Genomic DNA, 12,892 nt, shown 5'->3' on the forward strand with positions numbered 1-12,892 from the left:
TAGTGCCCCTGCCCCTGTGTTGGTGCAAAAGTGAAAGGTTCCCCCATCCTGCTGTCTCCTTTGGGATGGGGAAATAAAGCACACTAACCTTGCTGTGTCATTTTGGCCAATAAATACTTTTACCTGGTGGGAGGAATAGAATGCATTTCTTAATTTAAATGCTTGAAAACCATGCAGAAAAATAACAAAGTGTTGTGTAATAGAATAAAAATGTGTGTCACCATTCCATGAAATTAAGATGCAACAATTGATTCTTTGTAGAACATATAATTAACCTCAGGATCCCCACTGTGAATGACATTATGAAGACAAATACCTTACTGAGATTTTTAAAGTGGGTTTGACACTTTGAGTAGCATCTACATTTACATTAGCTAGGATAAATATCATAAATCATTTTTTTCAAGGCATGTGATGGTCACCAGCCAGGATTAGAAAATTATTTTACACCCATGGTGAAATATGGCCAAAGTGGGTAAATTCATAGCTGGTGAAAAGGCTTGGGTGGGCCAAGAGTCTGCTTACTTTTCTGTACATCAGAACTATTTATAGAGGCAAAATTTTAAGTGGAAGAAGAGGGGAAGAAAAGTCATCCAGGGATTTGGTTGCCAATTTATGACTTGAAAACTTTCAGCTTCTTGCTTGCCCAAACTGCCTTTAAAAGCTAATTCATTTGACACAGATTCTGAGACATATTTATTGCCCCACCTCACACTCAGTCTCCAGATACCTCAGGAAGAAACAGTGGAGAAGAAATTTGTGAGGGACAAAAAAGTGGAGGGAAATAGCTGTGGAAATACTGTGATAGAAAGATGTGGAAATGGAAATGTCTGACAAAGAGTTAGTCAGTGGAAAGAAGGAAAAACTTTTCCCCACAATAGAACTAGAGAATTCATAACCTAAATAACTCATTTTTCTAGAGAAATTGGCAAGAAGTTTTTGTTTCTTAAGTCCCAAGTTCTTCTATGAGCAGTTTGTCCAGGACTCTTTCTCCAGCAGATTGGAAGGAGAAGTTCTTTCATCTTCCCTTTCAGTCTCTTCCTTGAACAGTGTTGCCCATGACATATATACCTTTTAATAGTAAAAGAATCCATTTGAATGATTGAAACAATAATTACTTCTGTTGAAGTACAACTTCAACTGTGCTGTTGAAGTTTGCTCAGCTGAAACACCAGCTGAGCTCAGCAGAAGTTTTGTGAGGAGATTTAAAGCAAGTCAGGTCTTTTCCTTTTCTCCTCACCATGTGGGCAGAGCAGCAGATGTAATGAGGGCAGATGTGCAGAACAAGGCACACTTCCCCAAGGGTGCCAAGGTGGTCAAGGTTGCCATTAGTTTTCTTCTTGTTATCATTCCTCTGTATCAGCATCCACTGACCTCAGCAACCCTTCCTTCTTTCTCATCCTTTTATGTCCTGGCTCTAACTCCAGTCCCTCTCAGTTTCTTTCTAGAAATTCCTGCTAGCCTGTTTTTGGTTGTGGTTTTTTTTTTTTTTTTTTTTTTTTTTTTTTTTTTTTTTTTTTTTTTTTTCCTTTTCTTGCATCTTCAGCCTTTTCTACTCGCTTAATCCTCTTGAAATGTTTTGGCCCAAATTCCCATCCCCTCTGTTTCATCTCTTTTCCATGCCATTCCTGCTGCTGAGGGATTTCTGGGGCATGAGAAAACCTGGGTTATTCCCTGCTGCCCTAGCTGTCCAAGGAGCCAATTCCCCAGCAGGTGCCTGTGTATTTTCATTCACAGGGGTTGAAAGTACAGCAACCTTCAGGGCTGGCTCAAGCTAAAATTAAGGCTGCAGACACCAGGCACCAAATGTTTCATTCAGCTCCCTAAGTTTGTCCTCTAGAGCTTCCAAATGGTTTTGATTAGTATTCCAAGGGAGAGCGCACTGATGGAATTAGTGAGAAACCAGACTGTCAATTTATTTATACCCAGCCTTAGGGCATAGCCATTGTGCATGTGTAAAGCTGTTGAGATGCAGGGAATATTCTGTAAGTGTGTGTGTATATGTGTTGACTGGAAGTGGGTTTGCAGGGAAAAGCTGTTGCCCCAAGGACTGAACAGTGACCTAAAGCAGGACAGGCTGCTGATGTGACAGTGCTGTATTTCCTTCTAGGAAAAAAATTGATCCCTCTGAAATTTTCTCTCTACTTGTATTTATTAGTATCTCCCAGCTCTAATTTTACTGTAATTCTCATTACCCTTGTGGAGAAATCTCTAATTTAACTCCTGGAGTCTTTCCACCTCCTTCAACAATATCTGTGTTTCATAACTATCTCTGCCTTTGCCTCCTGGAGTATTTAAAGCACACGAGTAATGAATAATAAAGTTTTTCCATTACATTGATATTTAGCCTGGGAAGTACTTTGAGAGCAAGCTGAGAGATGTTGGAAACTTTTAGTTGTGGATATTCATTTGATGCATCAGTGCAGAGCATGAATGAACTGGTTTTCCAATACAATTTGATCAATTTTGTTGAGGAAAATTTGTATTGACAGTGTTGAGGCCAAATGATAAGTCTTTTATTCTTGTTCCTCTGTTTTGTATTACAGTGGAAAATAAATATATCTCAAATTTGGAATGTTATTAGGCATCACCTCCTCCCATTCTGACTGTTGCAGTGTGAAAATGTGAAAAGGGTTTAGGAAAATTTTTTCAGCTCCATTACTCTCTATAACAGCCAAGAAACAATTAACCTGTTATCCCTTAACATGGTGTCTGCAGAAGATTATTGCATGACAGAACCCAAGGGACCAATTTGCACTGTGCAGTGGAATGTGGTGCACCAAGCTGAGCCTGGTCCAGACTGGTACTTTGATGTAATGGAGAGCAAAAACTGTGTGGAGCTTTGAGGTGATCATTACAGTGGGGTGGTTTAGTTAGCATGTTTTTGAGGCTGGAATAATTAGGACTGATGAACTTGTCTGCAGATTTCTGATGCAGGGGTGCTGCTTCTCCTTCAGAATTTTCCTGGATCCTCTTGGCAGGGGAGACTTTGCACTGTGCTCCACTGGCCACACAGACATGACCAGAGGAGGGGACAGAGCTGTAAAGCCTTGTGCCAGAGAAGAGATGGGGTCACTGAGAATCCAGGCTGGCAGGACACTGCAGGGGAGGTGCTGGCAGGCAGAGCAGCTTCCTGCTGTGCAGCTGTGACAAACAGACCTTATATTGTCACTTGGGAACACCCAGACTGCTTCCCTGCCATGGAGCTGTGTCTCCTACCAGCTTCTCAACCAAACCAGAGTGCATCACTTCTACCTTTCTACCTTTCCTCTTTCTTTTGTTTCTTGTAGGATATTTTCCTAACTCTGAGTTGTAAGCACAATCTGAAAATTTCTGCAGCTGGCTGTGCCACGTGGCTACAAGGGAAATGCCTGGGGCTCAGGGTTGCCTTTCAGTAAAGCAGGTGGGACTGATAATTGACCACTACAGCAGACCCTGGCATTGCTGGCAGATGCCATCAACAGCTTTAGTTCAACAGGTCAGCTCTGTCCACAGCTTTGGTTTAAAGGCAGTGGTGCTCTGCACCTCCAGCTCCTCCTTCTGCTGAGAACTGAGGAGGGAGGAAGGAGAGAGGAAATTGCCTGAGTTAAAATGAATAAATGTCCGTGTTTGAAGTGAATAAAGTATGCTAACAGGCAATCCTCTGGCTGAGTTTCTAGCTGTTACTCCTGAGCTGTCTAATATCAAAGCAATATGGGTCCCTCATACAGCAGTGCATGAGCAGTTACTGTCTTAGGCTTCTGAGGTGTGTTATAGTGTTAATATTATTATTATTATTATTTTACTCATAGGTTCTTAAGGCCTTTCCATATCCTGAGTGAAGCTCTAGGGAGTCATAAAGCCACAGGCTGAGTTTCAGCTCAGGCACTGTTTGCATCTCCTTGATAGCTCTTTAGTATGTTGCCTTAATCTTGGAAGCAAGACCCTGAGATGCACCCCAGGGAAAGCCTCGAGATGTTCTTTGTATTTTTTGCCCCTGAGAAAATAACTCTCTTGCTGTGGAAATGACATCTTTTTTTTCTCTGAAATGTCACCACTTCTGCCTGCTGGTTGTAACTCTGCCACACTAAAATATCTTAAATCTTTTAAAGTAAAATAATAAAACATTTAGGAATCTATTTAGAGCTGCTAAGCATTCTCATTGTTTTGTGTTAATGACCCTCAGTTCCCATAAACTTCTCCATCCATATTTTTTCTTATAAATTATTGCTACACCTTTTTGTACCCATATCTTGCAGTAGAGGTGAATAGGAGGAGAGTAGAAATTATGTCAGACATTTGCCCACTGTGATGAAAACACTTAAGAGACTTTTCAGAGGGCTTCAAAGTTGGTTTTTTCCAACTACACCCTGCCTTAGCACTGAGGCTGTTCCCTCAGATTGTGTGTGCCCTTCTGAGCAGGTCCTTCCCTGTCCAGCCACTCAGAACATGTTTCAGTTCTGGATTATGTTCATCATAACTATGGATTGATGCTTTGCTCATAGAGCTTCAGAAAAGAAACCGAATCACAATATCTTGTCCATAGGAAAATGTATTTGTGATCAGAGAGAGTTTTTATTTATGCCAGATGATATTTGCATATGCTGAACCTGCTGGAGAGGAAGTTATGGTAGTGCTGTGCAAATAGTTTCTGTTCTCTAACAAAAATGCACCCAAAAACTCCTCAGGAGAGCTGCAGACATTTATGTGTGAAATCTCTTCTTTCTTCCATCCACCTGTGTGTTTTTGGCCCAGAAATAATCTTCCAGCTATACAGAGGTGCTCAGACCCGAGGACCCCAAAGCATTTTACAAATGTAACTTTATATAGGGAAAGAGCAGAGCTCTGTCCCCTGTCATGGATTACTGAACACGTTATATTTTATAATATAAATTATAATGTGTTCAGTACCCATGAGATGCTCACTTACAAATATCTCATGGAGGGTGATGTGCAGGCTGTGCTGATGTGGAGCTCTCACCATGCCTAAGGCCAGGGCTTATTCTGGACTCCTGAGAGTTGCTAAGGAAACAGCCTGGGAGTGGAGCTGGAGGTCTCACAGGAGCTTGGCTGCAGAGATGTTTTTTGCTGCAGAAACACACAGGGCTGTTCTTGGCAGAGGCTGGCCCAGCCCCTGATGGGTGATGTGATCACTAAGTGCCAAAGATGAGGGACTGTGCAGTTATAGTTTCTTTTTGGTATATCTGAGCTTTGTTTGTCTCCTGCATGAAGCTGCCATCAATTACACTGACTTACTCTGATGCAGGCCCTTGGTGTAAAACCAAACACAGACTATTCACAATCAGCAAAGATCCACAGCCTGGAGAATTCCTCTCTTGAAAGATGAAGTTGATAATCCAAACCCTGTTTGTGCCACCAGCTTTTAACAGACTGAGAAATTCCTTAGAGGTGTTTGTTATTTTGCAATTACTTTTCAATTGATTTTCTTAAAAAACAATTCATAACTTGTTAAAGATCTCTTCCTCTCTTTTCTCTCCTTGTCCAGTTTGCTTTTTCATCTTTGCTACTGCCTAATGGTTATAATCACAGGGTTTATTTTATTTTCCCATTACTTAGGTAGACAGCTCCTCTACAGAGAAAAACTGGATGATTTGTAAAAATGGATTTACAGTCAGATTCTCCTGGGGTCTAACTCTTATGATGACTTCTGAATATTTACTTAAAACATTTAAACTATTTGCCTCTGTTTCCCCTGCTGGAAAGCAGAGGCTATTCTAGGATATCTTCTGCAGACCATGTGCTGTTAGTTAATTTACAAATGATTCTGTAGGGGAAAACTCCACATGTAGAAATCATGAAACCTTGTGCCTCTCTCCATCAGGGCCTGCAGCTGGGAACGAAGGAGCTGGAGGAGATGGGAAGCAAGTTTTGCCTTGGTTTGCTGATCCTGCACCTCAAATCCCTGCCCTGCAGCAAGGAGCTGATGGCTCAGGCAGCACTCCTGCTGGACCTGGAGGAGGAGATCACAGACAGGGCACAGAGGTCAGTGGCTGTTGTATCCAGAGGTCTCTGCTGTGGGAATTGAGTTGGTGGGGGTGTGTTTTGGGTTTAAATCTGCAGAAATGGACTCTCCTTATGGCTGAGGTTTGCATCTTGGAAACTGCAGTGTATGGAGAGTAATTGGAATTGAGATGTGATTGACTCCCAAAGAAACTACTGGAACAGTGGGTCCATGCCCTGCAGCCATCCATGTGGAGAAAAAAAAAAGGTGAAAGAGAAGTACCTGTTCTCCATTTTCCAGTGATTTTCCATTTTCCTATCAAAGCTGATACTGGAACATGGGGATTGTACTGCTCCAGAAAAATTCATCAGCAGGAAACATTTTCCTGCTCACTGGCACATGGAGTTCTGTCCAGCTCAGATCCTCCATGGAGAGGATCCCTTATAGGAAAGGTATTATCTAAGTGCTGCACTGTAGGGAACAAGTATTGCAGATTATAAAAGGACATTGATAGCATGATTTAGAAATTATGGGCCACATTCTGCAAGTATATTCCTATAAATTCTTGTCCTCACTGCATGGAGTCTTTTAGTCATTTAGTGCATAGATTTATGGCTTTTTGAGGGACAAAAAGAAGTTTTGATCCCACTGCTTATTTAGGACATGTTTTTCCAAATTCCAAAATTAATTTACTTGCTTCCTACGTTCAGCAGGGGGTATTTAAGTGAGTTTGCCCCATTATAAACACAAGAGGAATTTGACCTGGAAAAGTGTCTGAGTATGAGATTATTCAGCTTGAATTTGTGATGAAGCAGAAATACATAATTTCTCTAGGCCATCATCACTTGTTAGTGCTATGTGCATCACATATGTTTGCAAGAATGTTTTTCCAAGACAAATGGAGAAAGAAGACTTAGTGATGTGACATGATTTGAGGCTCCCTGATGGCTTTGCAATCAAAGAGCTCTCTCAGCTTCTTCAATGAACATCAAGTTTTTCAGTTGCAGAAATACCCCTGTAATTTATAGCAGACTTCCAGTCTCTCCCCTGCAGGAACATTTACTCAACATTAGCACCACCTGTTCCTCATGCCAAAACCCATTCTTGCAAGCTTGTTCACAGTTTTAAATGTTTATGAGGGACGGTTTAAAAATAAGGATAAAATGTTGAGACGTTCCTTTGGATTGGCTGTGTTCAGTTGTAGTGTGAACATATAAATGAAGCAATTAAGGTGAATGCTAAACACCATCCATGTTGCGGACAGGCATGAGAAAAATCATTGCTGTGTCATTAGAGAGAGCTGCTGGAGCCTGGCTAGGTGGATGGTTTTGGGATATAAATCAAATTCTCACTTTTGAACTGAGCTAGAAGGGCCTTTGCATGAAAATAATATATGGGAAGAAAGCATCAAACCCTGACTTCCCTCAAACATTGACAAAAAGCCATCTGGTCACAGTAACTCAGTGAGCATTTTCTCTGATCTTCGTAGCCTTCTGTTACTTTTTCCTTTAGCTGACTTTATTTTAATGGGAATTCATTCTAGTTATCTGATACTGTGTGGTGGTTGAAGGAAGGTCTCTAGTGACAAATATTTTTAAAGAAGTTAACAAAAGAAATAAAATTTCTCTTACTTTGTAAAACTCCCATGTGTCCTCAGTAGCTGAAAGCAAAGACTTCTGCCTCTTCAAGTTTGCCCAGCAGTAGTGAGCACCTCTGTGGCATCCAGGAATGAATGTCATTGCTAAAAGGCAATTGATAGGTAGTTGTTAATTTTCACTTCACTGGGTGCAATTGCAGGTTTGTGAAATTTCACTAGCTTGGATGTAATTTGTTACCATTTGCAGACCAGGTAAGCAGCTGAATTTCTAATCCCACCCAGAGGTGTCACATTGCAGGAGCTGGATGCAAAAGGCTGGGTGAAGGGAGAAGCAGGGACCAAAGTGTTTGCTGGCATATTCTCTTTAAGAATAAATAATTCATGGAAAATGATTGTGCAGCATATTGATTCTGATTCAGAATATTAGTACTTTCCTCCCATGTTTCTCTGAGCCTAGCTAAGAGGATTCCATGGTTTGGTTTTAGTGGGAATATTGGAACCAATGGAAGAATGCAGAATACAAAGGGCTCACTGATACAGACAGGAGAGCAACTATTTCTACATCCCTCTCTCTACTCACAGGTTTTGAAAAAAAATCTTTATCAAAACATTTCGCTGGAGGAAGCTGAGTGGTGACAGTCTAATATTAATGTGTAAATATTAAGTTTAATCTAGTTCTGCAAGGTAGCATCAAAACCTTGCAGCCTTATTGCTGGTACATCATGACATCAATGGAAATTATACTCTACTGTTCCCTAGGATAGACCTACCTTTGTGGGTTTGAGTGAAATGTTTGTAGTTTAAAATTAGCTCTGTTTGCCTGTGTGGTTACCAGAAAAATGCACAGTATCCTTACATGCTTTCTATACTTTACCTCGGAAAGTGTGAGTGGGTGTGAATAAAAATACCCACATTTCTGTGTACCTTTGCCAAAGCAAAATCAGACTTGGGGATCCTTCAGGTGTAACACAGGAAAAGTTCTAAGAGGTCACTTGGTGATTTTTTTTTCTTAAATGCTTTAACTAGTGAACAACAGTGTCTTTTGAGCAGCTCATAAGCTATCTCTGTTCCAGAAGACTGCAGTGCCCTGGTCCCAGGAAATGATATGCATGACAAATATTTCAGTGGGAGGCAATAGATTTACTGTAGCTAATGTTTTCTGGCAAGGGAAAATGTGTCCCAAAGACTGTCCTGCTGCTGTGTCTAGAAAAAGATACAAATATGGGTGAGGCTTTCCATAGCAGTATTCACCAATATCAAAGGAAAAAAATAGTATTGTTCAGCCTGGATGAGAACAGGAGCTTTTCTTAGTTGTTACAGATTTGTTTTGTGGAAATCAAGCTGAAATTAAGCTGTGAGTAGTGTGATGTATTGCACAGTGCTGATGTTAAATACATCTATCTCAATCTAATGTCTTTTTCTATGGGTTTCTGAGTGCCCATCTCTGTAATACTCTGGGTGACAGGTCAAGCTGTGGAACAAGAAGTTAATCCAGCACTGGATAAAGCTGACTCCCAGATGAAATGTCTCATTGCAAAGGTACAGAGATCAAAAGCTGTGGAGCCAGAGAGCTCTTCTGTTGTGAAATCCCTGCAGTTCATGTCCTGCATTTGTCTCTCTTTGCCCTGGTGTCTGGTGTGCGTGGCATTGACTTGGCATCTCAGCATCTCCCTCCGACAGCAAACATTTTCACCTGTCAAGGTTCATAACTGTTTGTGTCCTTTAATTTTCCTCTTCAGGCTCTCTGAGCTCTGGGTGTGCTGCAGCCTCATTCTCTCACCACTGCTGTGAGGGGATAAAGGAACAGGCTGGACCCTGCTTCCCTGGAATAAACTATTTGCTGTGCACTTTATAGAGCTCTGTCAGAGCCAGTGGTCAGTAAATTGGAGCAAGGTAAAAGCTGTCAGGGAAGAGCCTGCTCTGATGGAGGCATCCTGTGAGAATGGGGGATTTCTCACACCAGATCAAGTCCATTGTGCTCAGTGTGCTGTCTCTAATGAGCCAAAGAAAGGTGAAAGAAGCCTTTAGCAGAGCTAAATAAACACGGTTTGGTGCACAGACAAGTATTTCTTCCTGTCCCCATTTCACAGTCTATCTTTCCCCTAAATTGTCAGCCACAAAAGGAATCATTCACATTTCACAGCAAAGGCAGTGCTATCTCTGAGAATAAGCAAGAGGGGCTGAACTTCCACCAGTGGGGCTGGTGGAGTATTTCCCCTAAATGCCCCAGGATCCCATGGAGCTGGCCCAACAGCTCTGTCACTGTTTTCAACACGTGGCAGCTGTCTCAGGAACACACCAAGAATGGAGAAAGCACAAAATGCAGCACAGAAGATGCATTAGGGCTCCAATGTGTGATGGGGAGGAGGAAAGGTTAAATTGCTCCAGGCATTAGTTGGTCTTTTAATTATCAACTTGTGCTTCTGGGACACAAGACCTCTGTAGGGACTCAGTTGCTGTGGCTTTTCCTTTCACTAATGATATTTGGGTTGTTTTCTGCAGTGAATAAATAGCTTTTTCTCCACCAGCACTGAATAGGTTTGATCTTATGGACCATTCTGCCAAGATCAAAGGCCAAATATGTGGAGAATTTTCTGGGCTTTGCAACCACTTTGAACAAACAAAGCCATGTGCCAGGTGCTCATCCAGGCAATTTATTCTGCTCTTTCTCAAACATGGCCTCATAAGACAGTATTGGCATGCCCTGGGAAGAATTACTGATGTTTCCAGCATCCCACCATGCCTTCCAGTCAATTCTGGCATTCAGAAGCTTTCTGTGGGGAAAGTGAAATGCAGCTTGCACTTCAGACATCGTGTTTTTTGATAATAGTTTTCATGCCTCATTTCCTATAAAAGTAATTAAGTTTTAAGTCACTGCTGTCCAGGTAGCTTCACATTTGTCATGACCACAAGGAGGATGGGAAGTGACTGTTCACGTAAAGCAGTTTGAGAGAGACAAGGAGCAATCCCCTTGCTCTCCAGCATCCTCCCCTTCTTCCTTGTGGTTTAAACTGATGGCACATTCCTTAATTTTCTTTTTTTTCCCTGTCCTCCAGGTTGTGCTAGGAAATGTTTTGCAAACATTGCAGCAATTGCAGCCATTTGTTCATGAGACATCTCCAATGTCGAGGCAGACTTTTGTGAAGTCATTTTCTGCTGACTCAGACATTATTTATCTCCTGTGTTTCTTCATCATTCCTCACCTTTCTTGAGCAGAGCCAAATCTCTTTCCACCCCAGATGGTAAATATGTCTAGCTCTGCTATTAATCAAAACCAGAAGGCTTAATCATTGCTCTGTTTCTTTGTCCAGGTGCAATCTCTTCATCTTCCATACAGTGAGCAGAGTTAGATGGGTCAGTGTAGGATGGCAAAGCCAGGCATTGACAAGAGGGATTTGCAGATCATTTGGAAATGTGTGTACTGTTCTTCTGTACCACACTGATGCACCAGCATGATCCTGGATAGTATTGAAGTGTTGAATCTCCCATCTTTTCACCATAATGCACGTTCCCCTCATTACAGCTGTGCAAGCAATTTCACTCATCTCTTAAACTGTGTGGCCAAAAGGTGATTCAGATCAAATGAAAGTGATTTTGTGGAAATGAAGCAAACAAAAAAAGGGGAAGTTCAAACAATAAAAATTGCAGCTGGAGCAAAGCATGCTCACTTCCTTTGGGGCATCCTCAGTGCATCTTTGAATAGCAGAAATGCTGTACCCACATGCAGGGATGGAAAACAGTTCCCCTGCCTGGTGGGATGGGTTCTTCCTATTCCTACAGGTGGATGTGGGTGTCAGTGTCATATTTTTTTGGTTATACATACTGAAATGAATTGCATCTCAAGGGATTTAGGTGCCAGACAGGAGTTCACCCTGCACAGCACCCCTTCCCCTCCCAGCTAGGGTGCAGCAGCAGTCACAGTGTCCAGTCCTGAGGCACACTGGACAGCTGGGCTCTGGGGAGCCCTCTGACATATGGCTGAAGATGAAAGGGCTCTTTCATCACTTAGAGAATCTAACCACAGCAGGGATTATTTGACCAGATTTGATTCAGGTTTTTATTTGACTGGAGTTCCATTTTTCTGTAAGTAAAGATTTGGTGCATTTTTAACCTTGATCATCTGTAGACATTAAATACCTTGTGGCAGCTTTCAGAAGAGGAGGGCGTTTATTGATTCTGTTTTTCCCTTAGTCACAAATTTTATTGCTGCAAAAGGAATTTGAAATTTCTACTGTTATATGAGCATCTCTGGATGAGGTATTTCTGTATTTGGATGCTGGAGAGAAAAGTGCTGTGGGAATGCATTTACCTAAGTAAGCCAAACTACTTTGTCACTTTGGTGCAGAACACGGGGCAAAAGGGGTTTCTATAATGCATTTCATAAAACACTTGTGAGAGCACAGTCTAACATTAATTCAGTATGACAGGTGTGAGAGTGGTTGAAGCTGGGTTTTGGCTTCAGAGCAGTCTTATGGTGCTGTAACTATTTAGGATCAGTTCAGGAAATGCTTTAAGTCCTGACTGTTTTATAACACTCTCCAGCAATCTTTCACACTGATGTTGCAAAAGAGTGGTACCTCCTTCCACCCCCAGGGTCTGACCTAAAGAATTTCTGCCTCTACTGTTGAGAGGAAAAAACCCTCAAATTTCAGGTTTGGATCTATTACTGATGTTAGATTTTAATGGTTTTATATGCCCTGATAATCTTGTTTTCAAAATAAAAATGTGAACCTTCTTTTGTCCACCCCTTCGTCCTTCTTATCCTGCTCTTTTCTGTGCCTCTCCTTTGTTATTGAGAGAATACAAGTCCAAAGAATTCTTTAGAGGCTCAGCCAAGCAATGCAGACTATAATGAATATATTTGGTATTCAGGAGGCTTTCATGTAGCTGTTCACAGGTGAGCCACTGGAATTCAGCAACTTTCATTAACACTTTCTAGAGCTGTCCCTATTTTCCTCCTATTGATTATTATTATTATTATTATTCTGAAATGCCTTGCAAGCTGCTCAGCTTCTGTTGACTGTTATCAAATGCCAGCTCCATTTATGCCAGGCTGAGTATAAGTATTCATGCTCATTTCAGAGGTAATTAATTTATCCTTTTCTAGCTAATAATAGCAATTTAAATAGATGCAGAAAGGAAGGAGAGGAAAAGAGCAAATGGGAAGAGAAAGAGATCACAGAAGGAACTTCAAACATGCACAGAAGCACTGCTTGCTATTGTAGCTGTCTGAGGTTATTCAAATTACCATACTCACACAGATCTGACTGGACTACAGATAATGAACTTGTATGTACCCAGCAGAACAAATGGGCTCTGCAGTGCCCTTTCTGTGAGGCATATTGCTATGGTGC

General features: G+C 41.5%; 1 protein-coding gene across 1 annotated transcript in view; it reads left to right on the forward strand.

The window, feature by feature from the left end:
- Positions 1 to 12,892, forward strand: part of AGBL1 (AGBL carboxypeptidase 1) — a 267,818-nt gene that overhangs the window by 175,636 nt on the left and 79,290 nt on the right. The window contains exon 22 of the mRNA XM_063412721.1: positions 5,822 to 5,982. Within this exon, the coding sequence (XP_063268791.1) occupies positions 5,822 to 5,982 (161 nt within the window). The remainder of the gene's footprint in view (positions 1 to 5,821; positions 5,983 to 12,892) is intronic.

This window comes from Prinia subflava, chromosome 15 (assembly GCF_021018805.1).
Source record: "Prinia subflava isolate CZ2003 ecotype Zambia chromosome 15, Cam_Psub_1.2, whole genome shotgun sequence".
NCBI lineage: Eukaryota > Metazoa > Chordata > Aves > Passeriformes > Cisticolidae > Prinia > Prinia subflava.